This window comes from Periplaneta americana, chromosome 4 (genome assembly GCF_040183065.1).
Source record: "Periplaneta americana isolate PAMFEO1 chromosome 4, P.americana_PAMFEO1_priV1, whole genome shotgun sequence".
NCBI lineage: Eukaryota > Metazoa > Arthropoda > Insecta > Blattodea > Blattidae > Periplaneta > Periplaneta americana.
Genome location: NC_091120.1, coordinates 202,295,687 through 202,314,289, shown reverse-complemented (window position 1 = coordinate 202,314,289; position 18,603 = coordinate 202,295,687). Strand labels below are relative to the sequence as shown.

Below are 18,603 nucleotides of genomic sequence, written 5' to 3'. Positions count from 1 at the left end.
GGTTCAGTCTAGCTGTATATTTTCGCGTTTTTACAGAATGTTATCTGAAACTGGCAAGCTACCAAATGTTTCACTGAGGTCGAAAAGAGAAGCAGTACCGGTACCTGACATGAATTTACAATTCGTGAAAATATCTACATTATTATCTGAAAGTATTTTGGCTAGTTCAGTGTTCTTAGCTGATGTTATACCACCAGCATTCCATTGTAAGATGTTTAGTTGATCCTGTACCATTAAAGTAGTCCCCGCCCGGAGATCTGATTGGGGGACTATTTTACCTCCGGATAATTTTACCTTAATGGTACTTATTTCATATTGGTTTGAAAATGGCAAGTTGTAGCCGATTTAAGTGAACACCATATTTTAACGTTTTGGTGGCTACTTCATCCACACACAACCCCCAGAATGTCTGGAGGACCACACCTGCTATTGGTCGACGGGTCCATTGGACCTAGCTGGGAGATCTTGTTGATCACCAGCTTTCCCTCCTTAAGCTACTGGAGGACGATTTTAGTGCCATAGCAGGTCAGCACTAGGAAGAGAAAAGTAGAAAGGGTAGGAAGGAAAGTGAAATGAACCCCTAGGCCTCGAATGCTCTAATGCCGTCAGGGTCGAAGAAAGTAAGATTTCAGTCAGAGGACTGGATAGGAAAGGGTAAAGAGGGAATTAGGTATTGGATAGAATTCAGTCTTTAACGCATCAAGCTGACCAGTGCTAATTGACGAGTAGCCCCTCCCTTTAGTTCAGCTTGTAAAATTATGCTTACTAACAGCTGCACCACGGGAAGGCAGGGATGGGACATTGGGTATTTGTCCAGGTTGGTTCCTTAAAGCCTTCAATGGGAAGGATTAATGGCTCTGCCCCCTGTATCCGACAGATACCCTTCTGCAGCTCCTAACTGTCCATTGTGCAACTCAAATCAAGAAATGGATTCAGAACATCTCAAAATCTGTGCGTCAGTGGCTAACCATGACAATATCTTTGAAAAATATTGGAGTGCAAGAGGTCAAATGACTTTATTGTCAACTGACTGGCATTAGAAAACAACAACAACAATTCGTGAAATCCGTAAGGCAAACTTAGTAATCTGTCTTGTGTAATTATTTTATTTTCTTACTCAGTTTGTACTTTATTATGAAATAAACTTATTGGAACAGCACAAGATGCAGCATTTTCAATAATGTATCATATCACAGTGCTCTAAAACGTAGAAATACGTCTATAATGCCTTTCTCCATTTATAAGTTTGCCCATCAATAACTTTCCAAGTATTACATTTCGGACATAGGTATATCAGTTTAAATCGATGTAGATTAACTCAAACTACATTATCCTGAAGTATTTTACAGTCCTCCAGAGACATTATGTACAAGGTGGACCACTCGAATGTACCTAATTTTAACTGTATGTGACTGGTGAATGGTTGAAGATAGAACCTTACAGTAACGTTTATATGAAAGGAAAACTCAGCAAGTTTCGAATCCTGTCAGTAGATGGTGCGCAGACACGGTTTCTTTTCGTAGATTGTATCGATTGTCAAAATGGCGACCCTGCAGATGAAAGCGCAAACTGTGTTTTGGTATGCGGAGTAGTGTTGGTCTTAGAACATCCGACGAAATGGTTGCAAATGTTCAAGCCACGTATGAGAGAAGCCCGTGGAAGTCATCAAGAAGAGCTTCGCGGGAACTTCAAGTACCAAAATCAATATTGCAATGAATTGTCCACAAACGTCTCAAACTGTACGCATACAAAGTACAGTTAATGCAACGTCTGGAGCCGGATGACAAACCTAAACGAGTGGAATTCGCCAATACGATGCTAGACCTTCTCGGTGCTGATCCTGATTTTATGTCCAAGATTTTCTTCTCGAACGAAGCCACATTCCATGTGTCAAGTAAAGTAAACCGGCATAATGTGCAGATCTGGGGATCGCAAAATTCCCTTCGCTATACAAGAGCACGTTCGTGATAGTCCCAAGTTAAATGTGTGGTGCGGTTTGTCACAGCAGCAGGTCACTGGACCGTTTTTCTTCGCTGAGAAAACTGTGTGTGGTATCACATATCTTGACATGCTGGAGCAGTTCTTCTTTCCACAAATTGAATTGGCTCAGTCGGTTAAGGCGCTTACCTACCGGTCTATAATTGCACTCGGGCGCGGGTTCGATTCCCTCTTGGGCTGATTACCTGCTTGGGTTTTTTTCCGAGGTTTTCCCAACCGTAAGATGAATCCCAGGTAATCTATGGTGAATCCTCGGCCTCATCTCGCCAAATACCATCTCGCTATTACCAATCTCATCGACGCTAAATAACTTAGTAGTTGATACAGCGTCGTTAAATAACTATAAAAAAAAAAAACAGAAAAGAAACTACAGAAAAACAATCTAAATATACTATATATTAATAGAATACCAAAAAAAGCGTACATATAAAAAATTATACAGACTTCCAAAAGGCGCTAGACACACATTTGAAGAAAATTTTCTATATTCTATCATTAAAAATAAATCTAAAAAGATACATTCATTTATTCAATATGCGGAAGTATACCTAACCCTAGTAAACACTGTTTATGACTGATTAATGAAAGAAGTTTATATAAAATTGGAAACAGGCCATGCGAAATTGTATGATTAAAATTCACTGGAAAAGCAGTTAACCCTCTGCAAGCTGAAATGCACACGGTGTAAGCTATTTTCTTTGAATTGTGTTTTAATTTCATTTTCAGCGCGTGTACAACAATAAACTGCATGGAACTACCTAATAATGACAGCACGTCTGTCTGTCCACACAAATTATAACTCGCCATCTGTGCAACAGCTTTGTACAAAAATTTTATATTTAATTTTTTAACTAAATCCTGTTAAACCATTTTGATTTTTTAAAATCGCACAATTCTAACAGCCCCTTTAGACAAAGTTGGAGATATATTCTTGAATATATATGTATACAATCCATCTACAAACCCAATCATTGGAATGTCAGGTATAGTCGCGATGCTGTTATTCCCGGCGTGACTCCTCCTCTTTGCTTACGTCTTAGGAAGTGAAGGCTCTATAAAGTCTAGGTAGGTAGTGTCGTTCGCCATTTTTGTTCTTTCGTTGCAGAGCTACCATACGAGGAATCTATTTGCCATACCATTAAACATTATCATGTCATAGCTCCTATGATACTAAATCAAACGCACTGTAATTGAGCAAATAATTGGTGGCAAATAACGTCGTGCGCTTTCTGCGAACGGCAACGAAAGAGCCAAAATGGCGGGCGATTATATTAAGCATTTATCGAGCCTTAAGAAATGAATAACGTCTTCATAAGCTAATCACAAGACGCACACATTCAAATGTAACCGACCTGCAACGCGATTGGCTGCCGGAAATTAGAGTGACGGGACTATAGTTTTGTATTTATATTCGTATCATTGTAATTATGTTTACTATCGAATAATGAACACCTAAATATTAAGCTATAAAAGGAACCAACCAACCAACCAACCATATTTCATTTTACGATGAAAGAGTAATGGAACGGAGAAAAATTCTCTCCGGCGCCGGGATTTGAACCCGGGTTTCCAGCGGTGGTATCTGGTGTCGCTTAGTGGATAAAGCATCAGCACATAGAGCTGAAAACCCGTGTTCAAATCCCGGCGCCGGAGAGAATTTTTCTCCCTTCCATTGCTCTTTCATCGTATGATGGCGCAGAATTTCTGCATGGAAATATCATATGTACATTAAAATAACACATATTTCATTTGTTTCCAAGATCCAAAGTAAAATATGGAATGGGCTACAAAATGAACCCCACCCAGCTTGCAGAGGGTTAATTATGAATGTGAATGAATTGGAATAAAAATACATTATCAAAAGAATGAAATGCCATAAGTGGTTCAATTAGAGAATTTCTCCAACTTATGCTTTCCTTCGTGTTTTTTTAGGCTTTGAGGTATTGAGTAGCACTTCCCACAAACGTTGCATTTGAAAGGTTTTTCGCCAGTGTGTAACCGTCTATGGTTGACGACACATTGTTTCGTGGTGAACGCCCGGTCACAAATGTCGCATCTGAAAGGCCTTTCGCCTACATGCTTACGCAAATGTGTTTTCAGAGTTCTGCTATTTAACAAACCTTTCCCGCAAATCTCGCATTTAAAGGCCTTTTCGCCAGTGTGGGTTGCCAAATGGATTTTGAGGATCTCTGCAGTGGCTAAACCCATATCACAAACATTACATTTGAATGGTCCCTCGCTTGAATGGTGGGTACGAACGTGTTCTGTAAAATTTTTTGAAAAGTAGTAAGATTTTCCACAGTCATCACACTTGTATGGTCTCTGTCCAGAATGCGTGTTCCTGTGTTCACTGATGTAACTTTTACTCGTGAAACCTTTACCACAAATGTCGCATTTGAAAGGTTTTTCGCCTGCGTGAGCCCGCAAATGCTTTTTCAGTACAGCAGAATTAACTAAGTGCTTGCCACAGATATGGCATTCATATCGCCTCTCGCATCCATTGACTCCCAAATGGATTTTCAGGTTTTCCAATGTCGCGAAACGCTTGCGACAAATGTTACATTTAGTTGAATCATTACCAGAGTGTATGAGCATATGCGCTTTTAGAGTTTTCGGTAACGTGAAACATTTACCACAAATTTCACACTTGAATTGTTTCTCGCTTGAATGAGTGTATATATGCGCCGTGAGAGAACCTTTTGTAAAGAAAAACTTTCCACAAAAGTCGCATTTGAACGATTTCTCTTCAGTGTGCGTACGCATATGCTTTTTGAGTATTTTCGATGTTTTCAGAGATTTGCCACACATATCACATACACATGGTTTTTCCGCAGCTTGAATATTCAATTCCACATCACTATTTCCCGTCTTCTGAGCATGAGTCCGCATATGCTTCCTTTGATCGCTTGATGATACGAACGCCTTCCCGCAAACATTGCATTTAAAAGGTTTCTCGCCCGTGTGGGTGCGCAAGTGAATTTTAAGCGACTCTGCATATACGAAACCTCTGCAACATATGCTACACTTAAACGGCTTATCGTCGTTATGTGTGGCTAGATGTTTTCTTAGACTGTATATAGTCATCAGAACTTTAGCACAAATTTTGCACTTAAACTGCTTATCAGCCTTGTGACTGATATAATGCTTTTGCAATTCCTGTTTCGTTTTATAAATTTTGTTGCAAATATCGCAATGAAACACTTTTTCGCACTCAGAATTTTCTGTCTGTGGATTCTGTTCGGTGGCTAATGGGTCTTGCAGTTCCAAGCTGTTATTTGTGACGTCATTGTCGTGGATATCTCCAGCACTGCGATGTTCTCCAAGAATTCTGTAAACGAGTGAGGATGAAGAATTTATGTAATTCTTTTATAATGTAAACTATTGGTTACATCAGCTGCTTGCCTAAGTGGATGACGTGAATATGTTAGGAGAAAATTCAAAACTATTAGCAAAAGCACGGCAATTTTACTTGAAGCAAGTAAAGATATAGGTTTGGAAGTAAATCCCGAAAAGAGAAAGTATATGATTATGTCTCGTGACCAGAACATAGTACGAAATGGAAATATAAAAATTGGAAATCTATCCTTAGAAAACGTGGAAAAATTAAAATATCTTGGAGTAACAGTAACAAATATAAATGACACTCGACAGGAAATTAAACGCAGAATAAATATGGGAAATGCCTGTTATTTTTCGGTTGAGAAGCTTTAGTCATCCAGTCTGCCCTCAAAAAAAACTGAAAGTTGGAATTTATAAAATAGTCATATTACTGGTTGTTCTATATGGTTGTAAAACTTGGACTCTTATTTTGAGAGAGGAACAGAGGTTAAGAGTATTGGAGAATAAATTACTTAGGGAAATGTTTGAGGTTAAGAGGGATGAATGGAATGGAATTTAACTGAGGGGGGGGGGCACGGATGGCCCAGCACTGTGCTAACCCTCGATATGGATGAGTTACATGCCATAGATCCCCTTCGCGCACCAACCCAACTACATGACTTTCTTAACGACCAGTCCCTACAGCTGACAGAAATCCATATAGCATTCCTGCTTCAGCAAATTCCCCCAAGGCCCCCCTGTCGGTCCGAGGTGAAATTCCTCCCTGAGTAGATCCGCCTCGGGTGCTCGTTGCAGAAGCCATCCAATGTCGCTGAACTACATTCCACGGAGGCCAGTCAAGAGAGCCAGTAGTTCTGGGAGGCCACCTATAGAGTGGTCTGAAAAGCCAGAAACGAGATTATGAGGAAAGGATGATGGGGGAGGAAAGGAAGTGGCGAAGAAGAGTGGGGTTCCAGTTGCCTGATAAAGTTACCTGATATTCATCCATAGGAGTGAGGGAAGAGCACCGAAAAAACCTCACCCAGGAAACTCGTCCTGACCGGGAATCGAACCTGGGACAGCTAGGTTCGGAGTTAGACTCGCTAACCCCTTAGCCACAGTGGTGGACTAAGAGGGATGAAGTTACAGGAGAATGGAGAAAGTTACACAAACGCAGAACTGCACGCATTGTATCCTTCACCTGACATAATTAGAAACATTAAATCCAGACGTTTGAGATGGGCAGGGCATGTAGCACGTATGGGCGAATCCAGAAATGCATATAGAGTGTTAGTTGGGAGGCCGGAGGGAAAAAGACCTTTGGTGAGATCGAGACGTAAATGGGAGGATATTAAAATGAATTTGAGAGAGGTGGGATATGATGGTAGGAACTGGATTAATCTTGCTCAGGATAGGGACCGATGGTGGGCTTATGTGAGGGTGGCAATGAACCTCCAGGTTCTGTAAGAGCCATAAGTGAGTAAGTATATGTGATATAGATATCCTACATTATCACTGTAATAGAACAGAGAGATATCACTCTGCTGTACTATTTCATTTAACAGTCTTCCCCAACTTGTGATGTTGTCTTACAACAAAGAGTAATAAAATAACATAGTGAATGTCTAACACAAAAATGAATTATTATCTAAATGACAATAAATAGTAATCCATATTACAGTTAGTAAAAAGAATCAATCAATCTTCTTAGTGTATCCAGCTGTTAGCTGACCACATAAAGTCCACTATAGTCTATTCAGTTGTTGTTTTTCACGAGAAATGAGGGGTATTTTGATCGGTGTTCATTATAGATGCCTGTTGCTAGTAGCCAGAGGTGGAGTGTAGTGAATATATACTGCAGGGCTGTGTCTTCTGCAACTGGTACTGATGATTTTAATTTACTTCTTTGGTGGCTTATGGATGGACAGTATAGAAGAATGTGTTCCAGATCTTCATCATGATTATTACATCACAGAAATGTGAAATCGGTGTAGGTACAATTGAGTGACAATGTAATCTGTTCTGGCTCTTGTTAAAAATGTTTGAACATGTCTGGGCAAGTTTTTGTACATTTCCAGGTCATTTGGTTTCTTTTGTACAGACTGTAAAATTTTTCCTTTGTCAGAAGAGAGCCATTGTTGATCCATAGGTTTGTAAAATGAGACTTTACTGAAGCAAAAGCACTGGATAGAGATATCACTTGAAGAGGTCTTGGTTGCAAATATATCGCCTGTTTTCGGATCTCCGGGAGGGACTGCCCTGAGAGATGCCAAGCATCGTACTAAAGTACTTATTTGGAACACCAAAAGTCACACCGTCCAGTCAATCAGAGCCAAGTTTAATATTAGTAAAAAGAAGAATCTAAAGAAATGATACTTTGAAAAAGTAGCTTAGGAACTGGAATAAAGATGATGAGTGATGCTATTTAACAGGCTAAAGGACTCAATAGTGACTTCTTAACGAAGGTAGTTGGTACTTGAAAATAATGAAAAAAGATAGGAAATAAGTGGCAGTGGTTCCTCTTGCACCAACAAACAGACCAATAACTTCAATATCGTTAAGATGGTAAGCATTTTTATAACAGGGGGTGGCCGATAAATAAGTGGATACGTCTTTAAGTTCAATTCAATATTGCAGTACATCGATGAATGACATAACTTCAGGCGAGTTTTGTCGCATCTACAATACAAAAATTACACAACATACTCAAATGAGGCAAATGGCGGCTGAAAGAAGAAGGATTAATGTATTTAAGGTGAAACTAAGTTGGAGTGCCATTGCCCTATAAAGAATACTGTCCTAACACATTAAACGTTTTTCTCACTTTTTGTGTCTGAACACAATGAGTGAATTTTTTAATTTTTAGTAGGTTATTTCACGACGTTTTATCAACATCTTAGGTTATTTAGCGTCTAAATGAGATAAAGGTGAAAATGCCGGTGAAATGAGTCTGGGGTCCAGCACCGAAAGTTACCCAGCATATGCTCATATTGGGTTGAGGGAAAACCCCGGAAAAAACCTCAACCAGGTAAAGGCTGGTTCAAAATAAACCGGGAACGAGAACCAGAAGGAAAACGAGAAGCAGACAACGTGAATATGAAAATTTTTGGTTCACAATAAACCGAGAACGTAGACAACTACGCATATCGATATGCATGTCAATAACGATATGTAAAGTCGATATTACGCATTCTGATGTTATTTGTGTATAACTGACCAATGGCGTTCTCTCATGAGTACAAGGCAGCCAACATAAACACAAGTTAACCAACTTCGAAATTTCAACTTTCATTAGGTACGGTACTATAAATATGCCCATGCATCTTTATTATCACAACCTATTTTAAGTCTACCATAACGTAAAATAATTAGAGAAGAAACATTTGTAACAGAACAAAAATGAACACAACAGTAGTTACTGAATTGAAGCATGAATATGTAGTGTGTAATACAACCAATACAGTAATGAAATATGATTCACTTACGATCGGTGTTCAAAGATGCAGCTATTGAAAGCCACGTATTCTCCTTCATTTTCTCATCTTTATACGAGGCGCGCCGCTTATCGTAAACGTGAGGATTTTCCTCAACACTCAATATTAGAATCTCATCAAATAAAACTTGCTCCATGAGGCACAGCACAGAAGAAAATAATGCATAGGTTATGTCACGGTCTTCTTGCTACAAAATATACGACGAGAAAATAGCTTTTGGATGGCAATAGAATGAATCTAGTGGGCTGTGATCGGAAACGTGAACGCCAAAGTTGAAACTTGGCCAACTCTTCGTTCCCGATCCCGGTCTCCGGCAAGCTTTTCGTTAATTGTAAATGCTCACATTTAAATGTACACATTTTAACAATTTTACCGTTTTCGTTCCGATTCTCGTTTCTGGTTTATTGTGAACCAGCCTTAACTTGCCCCGACCGGGAATCGAACCCGGGCCACCTGGTTTCGCGGCTAGACGCGCTGTTACTCCACAGGCGTGGACACAATGAGTGAAGGTGCACACTATACTCACATCTCGTTCCTTTCTGTTGTTGCTTCGAGATTGAACCCCTGATCCTCTACGTCCACGTCACATGACTCTTCCTGAAGAAAAGTGTAAATATAACATGAAGAAATTACATGTTAGAGATTGAAAACTACAGGATATGTCTGAAAGGACATAATGGCTAAAATAAAATTTAAACTGATATTATACAATTGAAGGCAAAGCTTCATTTAATTGAAGTGGGTGCCTCAGATAAACAGAAATAAGGCTAAGTGACCATAGCTGCACTCACATCAGGTTCGTTCTTCACTGCAGAAACTGAAATTATTCCTGGCTTTTCCTCAAGTTTGATCTCAGGAGTGAAGGCATAGCTGGGGTCCAGATTCTCAACCTTTATTTCAGCCACGCGTAGATTCAAGTTCCCTCCCTGTAGAATACATAGATGTTACAAATCAATCGTATTCTTTCTGGTTACGCAGCTGTGTTAAAGAGTACTTGGCTATTTCTTGCAAAGTACACAAGTACTGTAATTAAAAAATCGGTAAAAATGAGGTTCAAGTTTTAGCAAATGTATTTGACGACAAATAGTCTATGGGCCGAATTCATAGTCAACATTTATCGTAAGTGTTGTGCCCATTTCTGACACCAATATTTTGTTATACTATATTAATTCTGACACCAATATTTATTATACCATTTCTGACACCATAATTTATTGTTAAGCTCTATCATATCTGACACCAGTAATTTGTCGTGGCACTTGCCGCGACAAGGGCGGATGGCTCATCTTCGAGATAATCGTTAGTTACAATCTCTATCAAAATAACACAAACTAATCAAACACTGCGTTATACTTTATAGACTGTTCTTTCTTGTGGATAGGAAGGATTCCTACTATGAATGTGATCTCAGGTTTTCAGAGTAATTGCAAGTGTAGAAATTCAATAGTATTACGTTTATTAATAAAAATATCAATTTACTACAAAATAAAATATTGAGTATTGAATGATTTAGAAAGTATGAAAATTTCTGTTAATTCTGAAGTACCAAGATAACTAGTTAAATGAAAAGCTTAAAGAATGATATAATGATTTTACTTACAATAAATAGTATGGCGAACCCTAATGCTGTCCAAAGGTGATGCCATATTTGATGCCATTTTCGGAACTTCTTACTGGACGTCGGGAGCACTACTCCATGACAGCTATCTTGACCAATAACTAATGACCGCGTTTTCGACGTCTCATGTCCTTTTATAAACTCTCGAACCGCGTCCCTTGTGACATACCAAAGTGATGCCACTTCACCCGTGGATCCTCTAAAAGGACGGTGTTGCACTCGCCAAGCACCACGCTTCTAAGGGCCGAATTCATAGTCAACACTTATCGTAAGGAAACACTTAAGCAGTTGCTTATAATAATTTCCAATTTATAAATCCCACTGAAGTGAACACTTATTCAAATAAGGTAGCTTGTCAGTTTACTCAAGTGTTTCCTTATATGCATTGTAATCAGCTGATTCGGTATACAATAGATTATGATTATGATTTAATTTAATTTGTTGAGTTCTGTAATTAAAATGAAAATGAGTTTCGGTTAGCAAAGGATATATCAGAGATATGGAAAACCCTTTAGAGATGTATAATGATCAACAATTTAAGAGGAGATACCGTTTCGACAAGAACACTGTTGTGAATATTCTGGTTTCTCTCATTTCAATTCACAATACAACCATGAGGCTTACCAATTTCGCCATTGCTGAAAGTACTGGTTGCTTTGAGATTTTATGATACAGCAGCATTTCAGGTAAATTTAAGTGGCATTTTTTTTTTTTCGAAAAGTATTCACGTCCCAACAAAGTGTCATTTGCATTTTTGTTTGTATTCTACTCAAGGAATAAGCTGTTAAAATTTGCGTAATTATATCATTTCCACTTTGTTTAGCATAAAAATAACTGAAAAATAAATGAAAATGATTTACTTACAGGAATATTTCTGGAGTTTGCATTAAACTCAACTGCAATTTTGTTCCATGTCAATTTCTTCTTTTGGAGAGGAAATTATCAATTCTTTTTACTTTCGACGATATCTCATATTTCATAACTAGTTATCTTAGCTCACTTCTTTCTTTTCTGTAAAATGCTTTCTGGACATATTGTATAATTTTTAGCTCTATAATATTTACTTCTGTATTTGTGTATGACAATAATGCCGGTTTAACAATTTGAAGGCGCTGGAAAACAATTGAATGTAGGAAAGCGCTCACGTCTAGCCATGTTGCCATATTTCTTTCGATGTCAATGGAATGCTCAGGGCATATGAATGAGTAGCATCTCTACAATACGATCTGAAATAAGTGCTAAGGAAATGCTCATTAAGTGTTTCCTCATTTTATAAGTGACGACTGTGAATTCGACCCTAAGTGTTCGCACTAAATTAAATCCGTGAGTAAATAAACATCAATCTGTTGTCATGCACACTACAATGGAGTCTTGGCCTTAGGCAGAAGTAGCTTTGACAACAATAGAGGGTGGAAGTGAAACAGCCTTGTAGATTTTCAGAGCGAATGCAATAGCTCATATTGTATGTAACAGAAAGCTATAATATCTAGGGTACGGATTTTTAGGTCGTTAAAATGTAATTTTATGTGCCTAAAATAGGCTTAAAAGTGTAGGAAACAGGTTTTAAAGAATTGCAAATAGGCTCTTTAAAAACATGTTCCAAATCATCAGGAATTCACTTCTAGAATTTAATAATTTCAAATGCTTATATGCCATTACCACCACTACTACTAAAACTACAAGAACAACAAATATCTAACTAAGTTAGTTATACATAAACTAAACAGTTAAATGTGAAAAATAAGTTTTAGATATAAATTCAGTACACAAACAAGTCAAATATAATCAATTTTATCAGGCCTTGTTTGTTAATGTCCATAATTTGCTTCACAATAAATTAAGTTACTAATACCTTATATATATATATATATATATATATATATATATATTCTTTTTATTTTATTGGGATATTTTACGACGCTTTATCAACATCTAGGTTATTTAGCGTCTGAATGAAATGATGATAATGCTGGTGAAATGAGTCCGGGGCCCAGCACCGAAAGTTACCCAGCATTTGCTCGTATTGGGTTGAGGGAAAACCGTGGAAAAAACCTCAACCAGATAACTTGCCCTGACCAGGATTCGAATCCGGGCCACCTGGTTTCGCGGCCAGACGCGCTGACCGTTACTCCACAGGTGTGGACAATACCTTTTATAAATTTTCAACTAAAAAGCAATGCCGTCTGTCACTCAACATAAATTTGTATGCTGAAAATGAATGCTCCACATCCACTGAAGTAACAGGAGCGTATTTCAATTTTGACACTAGATGGACAGGAATGTTACATTGTAAATCCGTGTTCTTCCCTGCTAGGATATCTGAAGCAGTACGCAGTCCTTCAAGTCCTACATTTCTCTGTAAGAACTTGCTCCAGGTAATCCCATACTTTATTTACAACAGAACCAGGAACACATTTGGAAATTAAGATACAAATTTTCGAAATAAGAATGGGTGTTTTGACCTATCAATGATAAAACATACTTAATAGGTCAAAATAGGCTTTGTCGTCAAAATAGGCATTTTAGGTGCTATTAAAATACAAGTTTTAGGCACAGTTTTATATGAAACGTGTACTTGCAAGTTTTTATGAACTTATCTTTTAAGGATTAAAATAGGTTTTTACCTAAAATCCGAAGTCTAATAATATCATAGAGGTGGAAAGTTCATAGTTTTCCCCCAAATGTTTAACACCCTCTTATGATGAGTAGGATCGTGATTCTTGTTCATATTGATAGGAAATCTAATAAAGAATCATTTATCCCTCTGGCATATTTCAATAGTGTGGACGATTTTGGTGTAGGCCTACATTTAATTTTAAAAACCTCTAATTCCAAGCCACTGCACAATGCAAACAGGTGGCAACGTCATTACATGCAATTATAGTGATGATTTAAATAGAAACTGAGAATGTTTAAAGTTTTGTATTTGCCTACAATCACGCAAAGCTGTTAAAGAAGCAGATACTGACTAAAGAGCTCCAAATGTACCTCTGCTACTGGTTTTCTGTCTTCAACATGTATGTGATCATTTGACTGTACATCCAAGGAGTCGATTTTAGGTTCCACCTTGATCAAATCCATCACAACTGAAAGAACAGTCATATATTTATTGCTGGTTGTGATATATTAAAAGAAAGATTTTCAGTATATGTAGTACATAAGTATTTATTATGCTCTAAATAAACAAAAAATCGAATAAAGAATAAAATAACGTACAATCTTTTTTGTTAGGAATATATCATTATTAATATCATCATTATCATTATTACTATTACTAGATTAGACCGCAAGAGGAACGAAGACGTCCTTCAAGAGCTTGAAATATCTTCTATTTTGGATTACATCTATAGTTACAGAACTAACTGGCAGCAACATAAGATGGCTTGAGACCGTAACGAGCCATTAGACCCAAGGTTGAGGAAAAAAAATCTCAACTTGCCCAGACAGGGAGATTTTTATTAACCAAGTCCGCGCATGCGCAGACAGCCAAGATGATCCTGTCGCGTGTCGCGAACCTCACGTCATTACGCGACTCGTGTGACACAAAGTCTTGATAGGCGTTTTATTATTTATCAGATAACCGTACCTTTTGTTACGTATTAGTTAATTACCTATTACTTGGCCTATAAAAAATGGTAAAACTTTGTGTTAAATGCAAGCGTGCATTAAATTCCTCAAATTTCTACAGCTCGAATACGTTAACCCTCTCTATCCAAAAACGCGCTAGTCCCAAAAATTTGTGCTCCCCGAGTCATAGCCCATGCACAAATACGGCCCTGAACAGTAAAATTACTGTGGTGACCTATATTCACAGACTATGACGTGCATGTTGAAACAACACGCAATTATTATGTCTTTGGGAACTCTGTTGAAGTAGAGTTTAGTGTTGTCATATTGAATATTGATGTTTAACATATATAACACAGACGGCTGTAAAACAGGGATCCAGCACTCATGTTAATGATTTAACTGCAATTATTCTACCCCGACAAATTAAACACAATCTTCCTGTGCAGCAAAACAATTCTGCTCGTCTTTCTACCAACACCAACTTCACATATTTGATATTAAATAATTATGACATGACAACTGGTATATTATATATTGCATACGTACGTACCTACATTCAATTATGTGGTCTTCCGTTCCCCTTAATTTACCGTCAGCACTCAGGTACATAGACACCACTAATGGAATTGTGTATTATACATCAAAGGTGCTGTGAAACAGGGTTACCAATGTCAGCGATTTCTCCGCCAAATCTGGCGGTTTTATAATTCTATCCCTCATTGTAGTAAAGCACCTGAAGTCTGGTTAGTGTAACATGTATAGCAAATATAGCGATGTATGCAACGGAGGGCGAAAGGGACTGGCTACCCTACCCCATTATCTCCTGGCCTAGTTGCTTCATAAGTGATGCTTTTTGGTATCACTTGTGAGGTTCAGACTTGTCTTCGGACAGTTGACTAAACCACTATTGTGGTATAATTAAACTGACAGCGGGCGCACAGTGGTCTAGAATGCAAATTTAGTGGGACATATTAATAACTTTTCAGCTACCCAACAGATTTTTATGAAATTTTACACAGTAGTTACAGGTAGCATATGTTTTATATGCAAGCTCTCGTTACGTTGGTATAAGGGGAACTACCCCTTATAGGGGGGCGCATTTAGACAAAATTAAAAACTTTTCTCCTATTTAACAGATTTTTATGAAATTTTATACAGCAGTTACTGGTAGCATATATGTTTTGTATACAAGCTCTCGTTACGTTGGTATAAGGGGAACTACCCCTTATAGGGGGGCGAAATTAGACAAAATTAGTAACTTTTCTCCTATTTAGCAATTTTTTTTTAAATTTTACAAAGCAGTTACAAGAAGCATATATGTTTTGTATACAAGCTCTGATTACGTTCGTATAAGGGGAACTACCCCTTATAGGGGGGCGAAATTAGACAAAATTAGTAACTTTTCTCCTATTTAGCAATTTTTTTTTAAATTTTACAAAGCAGTTACAAGAAGCATATATGTTTTGTATACAAGCTCTGATTACGTTCGTATAAGGGGAACTACCCCTTATAGGGGGCGCAATTAGACAAAATCAGTAACTTTTATCCTATTTAACAGATTTGTATGAAATTTTACAAAGTAGTTACAGGTAGCATGTATGTTTTGTATACAAGCTCTCGTTACATTGGTATAAGGGGAACTACCCCTTATAGGGGGGCGCAATTAAACAAAATTAGTAACTTCTCTCCTATTTGATAGATTTGTATGAAATTTTACAAAACAGTTACAAGGAACATATGTTTTGTATACAAGCTCTGATTACGTTGGTATAAGGAGAACTACCCCTTATAGGGGGGGGGGGGCGCAATTAGACAAAATTAGTAACTTTTGTCCTATCTAACAGATTTTTATGAAATTTTATATAGTAGTTACACTTAGTACATTTGTTTTGTGTACAAACTCTGTTTACGTTGGTATAAGCAGAAGTACCCCTTACAGGGGGATACATTTAGACAAAATCTTATGGGGGGAAAATGTAACATTTTAGGTACTATTGCACCTTTTGGATACTCGGGAAGCTTATTTGGTACATAATTAACAAGCCGTCATCTTGAATTCCCTGAATTATACTGCGGAAGCAAATTCGGTTCACAGATATTGAAATAACTGCAACCGAGAAAAATTGCACTACTGCACCTCGAAAGAATAGTGCTCATAAATTATTACTTCCGCAAATCTGCGCACCTTAAGACTAGATTTAAAATAGAGGTAAATAGTGGAGGAAGTGAAAAAAAATCATTTTTGGACGAACCAAAGGGTTTTTTTTTTTCTCTACCTTAGCAAAGTCTGCACTCAATGGTTAAATTTATATTTTGTCCCGTGTCCATTCATGCTAATTTTACATACTATAATAACATTAAATGTAACAAAAACAGTGTTACATACCTAAAGAACTACTTGACACGTTGGTACCAAATATGAATGGAATCGACCACTTACAACAGAGTTACAGCACAAGGAAAACGGCAGACTCGCGGCGCTTGCTGAGTAAGAATGCTGGGTGGCGAAATGTGGCATGTTACCGGCTTCTTATCTCGCTATGCAGCCACCTCCGCTGATTAAGATAATCAATTCAGTGTTACTCAGTTATATAGGAAAAATAATTTAAGGGTTTAATTTCATTTTTTACATGTCATTTTTCTGCATTTGTCCTCCTAAATATGGATTTTAGACCATTGTGGGGCAGTGGGAAATGGGATGTTTTTGTACAGAAACTTCGAGGGTTTTGAATTAAATTGATTTTTTTTTAAATTAGGTTTAAATAAGCAAGTTAATCGTTAATTCATTTTATATTCTACAGTTACGATCTGTGTACCACAAGCATTCCTGCGATAGGTACACTAATATCACAACTTTGAAAAACCTTTACTGATTTATTACTGCTGTCGACAATGCATCAGGAGAAATAAGCCCTCTTGAGAGGAAGGGGGGTATTGGCTCAAACCAACAAGGCAATTCAGATCTTTTGCGGCGCAAATAATAATAAAGTAATGCTACATTCCTGTAAAGGTAAGCGTTCACTACATCGTATCGCACGGATCGGAAAAAGACCATCTTTGCTGTAATTCTTATGCAACCGTGTTCACTACATCGTATCGCACGCATCGCCTCTCGGCAAATCCGTCCACATTTCTTGGATGAGCAACTTTTCCGATGCGTGCGATCATGGCCTCCTTTTATAGGTCAATTTTAATTGCTCAACTGTTACTACTATGTTGTGCCATGTTCAGTGTCGCGCCAAAATGGCAGACGGGAAAGTTATTTCGCTTGTAGAAAATTGCGAAGAATTATAAAATTTGAGGCGTTCCCATTACAGTAATCAAGTCATTTCTTACAAATATATTATGTAACCTATATTTCTTTCGTTTCTTCCTCTTCAATTAAGACGCATGAAGCAATTACAAATTCTTATTCGCTAACAGACGTAATTAATAGACCTAACCTCAACTCCTCTGTTTTCAGCAATGTCAATATCGTACGACGTCATGTTTTAAACAGCTGATAGGGGAATCCGATGAGGCGATGAGATGAAGCCGTTACAGTGAATGCACTGCTCTTAAAATATCCATTGCGTGCGATTCGTACGAGGAGGGCGATACGATGTAGTGAACGCTTACCTTAAGGGCCCACACTGACCAGTCAGCGATAAGGTCGCAGTTGTGGTTTTTCTTGGGATTATCCCGTTTCTCAATATTAGGCATCTATATTATTCCATAGCATTTCCCGAATGCCAGCTGCAAACACAAGGAGGGACTGGCCTAGGGATGTATAAGGTTGCCTGCTGGGAACCTGGTATGCAGCAAACCTTAGTATAGTCAGTCGGTGTGGGTTGGGAATGCGCTTAGCTTGAGAGTTAGCACAATATATATCTAATAAGGTCGCAGTGCTGAGCAGTAGTGCCCTTACCCCCCCTCCCCCTAAATTTAACAGCTAATAAGAAATTAATGGATTTGGCAAACTGGATACAGAACAATAATAACCTACATACTGTATATATTATATGCCAATTGTGGTATGGATTTCATACTAGTCAGCACTTCTATAAATATAAAAAAATACAGAAGGGGCAGTTTTAGTTTAAGATACCACATAATCATAAAAAATGTAAATCGACACCTCACTAGGAGTTGCCATGCACACTTCACTTCATAGATGGGGGGGGGGGGGAAGGATAGACCAATAATGTTCACGTGAAAACAGTGACAACTGTCACAAAGTCTATTTCCAAAGTTCTACTTAGCTTTCGCATTACTACAGTTGTATCAGATGCCTATTATTTAATAGTTAAGTCATATTTTTCGCAATGTACATTCTCTGTTAAATATGAATCTGCTCAGTCAAAATCAAATGTTCGGGGGGATCTGTAGAGCGGGGAGGCATTAAGGCATGCAACCATTCCATCCCAGGTAGTACAATGGGCCCACCCAAGCGGCCTGCATGCGAGGACAGTCATAGTCTGTGTTCTCTCCTGAAGGGGGGACTAGCAGAATAGACCTGTGTGGGGGGAGTCGAAACAGAGTTGCCAAAATGAATCAAGTGGATACGAACAGGTCTAGAGCAAACGAGAGTGAGCGTGTTAATAATGTACTGATTGTTGAAATGAT

General features: G+C 38.0%; 1 protein-coding gene across 5 annotated transcripts in view; it reads right to left on the bottom strand.

Annotated features, from left to right (window-relative positions):
- LOC138698636 (zinc finger protein OZF-like) overlaps window positions 1-15,285 on the bottom strand; it is a 34,434-nt gene extending 19,149 nt beyond the window's left edge. Inside the window, exons 1-6 of one of the 5 annotated variants that reach the window (XM_069824749.1) lie at window positions 14,553-15,285; window positions 13,417-13,514; window positions 10,411-10,665; window positions 9,602-9,736; window positions 9,337-9,407; window positions 2,360-5,326 (exon numbers count right to left, since the gene is read on the bottom strand). In XM_069824749.1, coding sequence (XP_069680850.1) covers window positions 3,883-5,326; window positions 9,337-9,407; window positions 9,602-9,736; window positions 10,411-10,665; window positions 13,417-13,514; window positions 14,553-14,607 — 2,058 coding nt within the window. In that variant the 5' untranslated portion in view covers window positions 14,608-15,285 and the 3' untranslated portion in view covers window positions 2,360-3,882. Of the gene's footprint in view, window positions 1-2,359; window positions 5,327-9,336; window positions 9,408-9,601; window positions 9,737-10,410; window positions 10,666-13,416; window positions 13,515-14,548 lie in introns of those variants that run through there. The other 4 variants (XM_069824750.1, XM_069824751.1, XM_069824752.1 and 1 more) reach the window with 4 other exon arrangements.
- Between the last annotated feature and the right edge of the window lie 3,318 nt (window positions 15,286-18,603).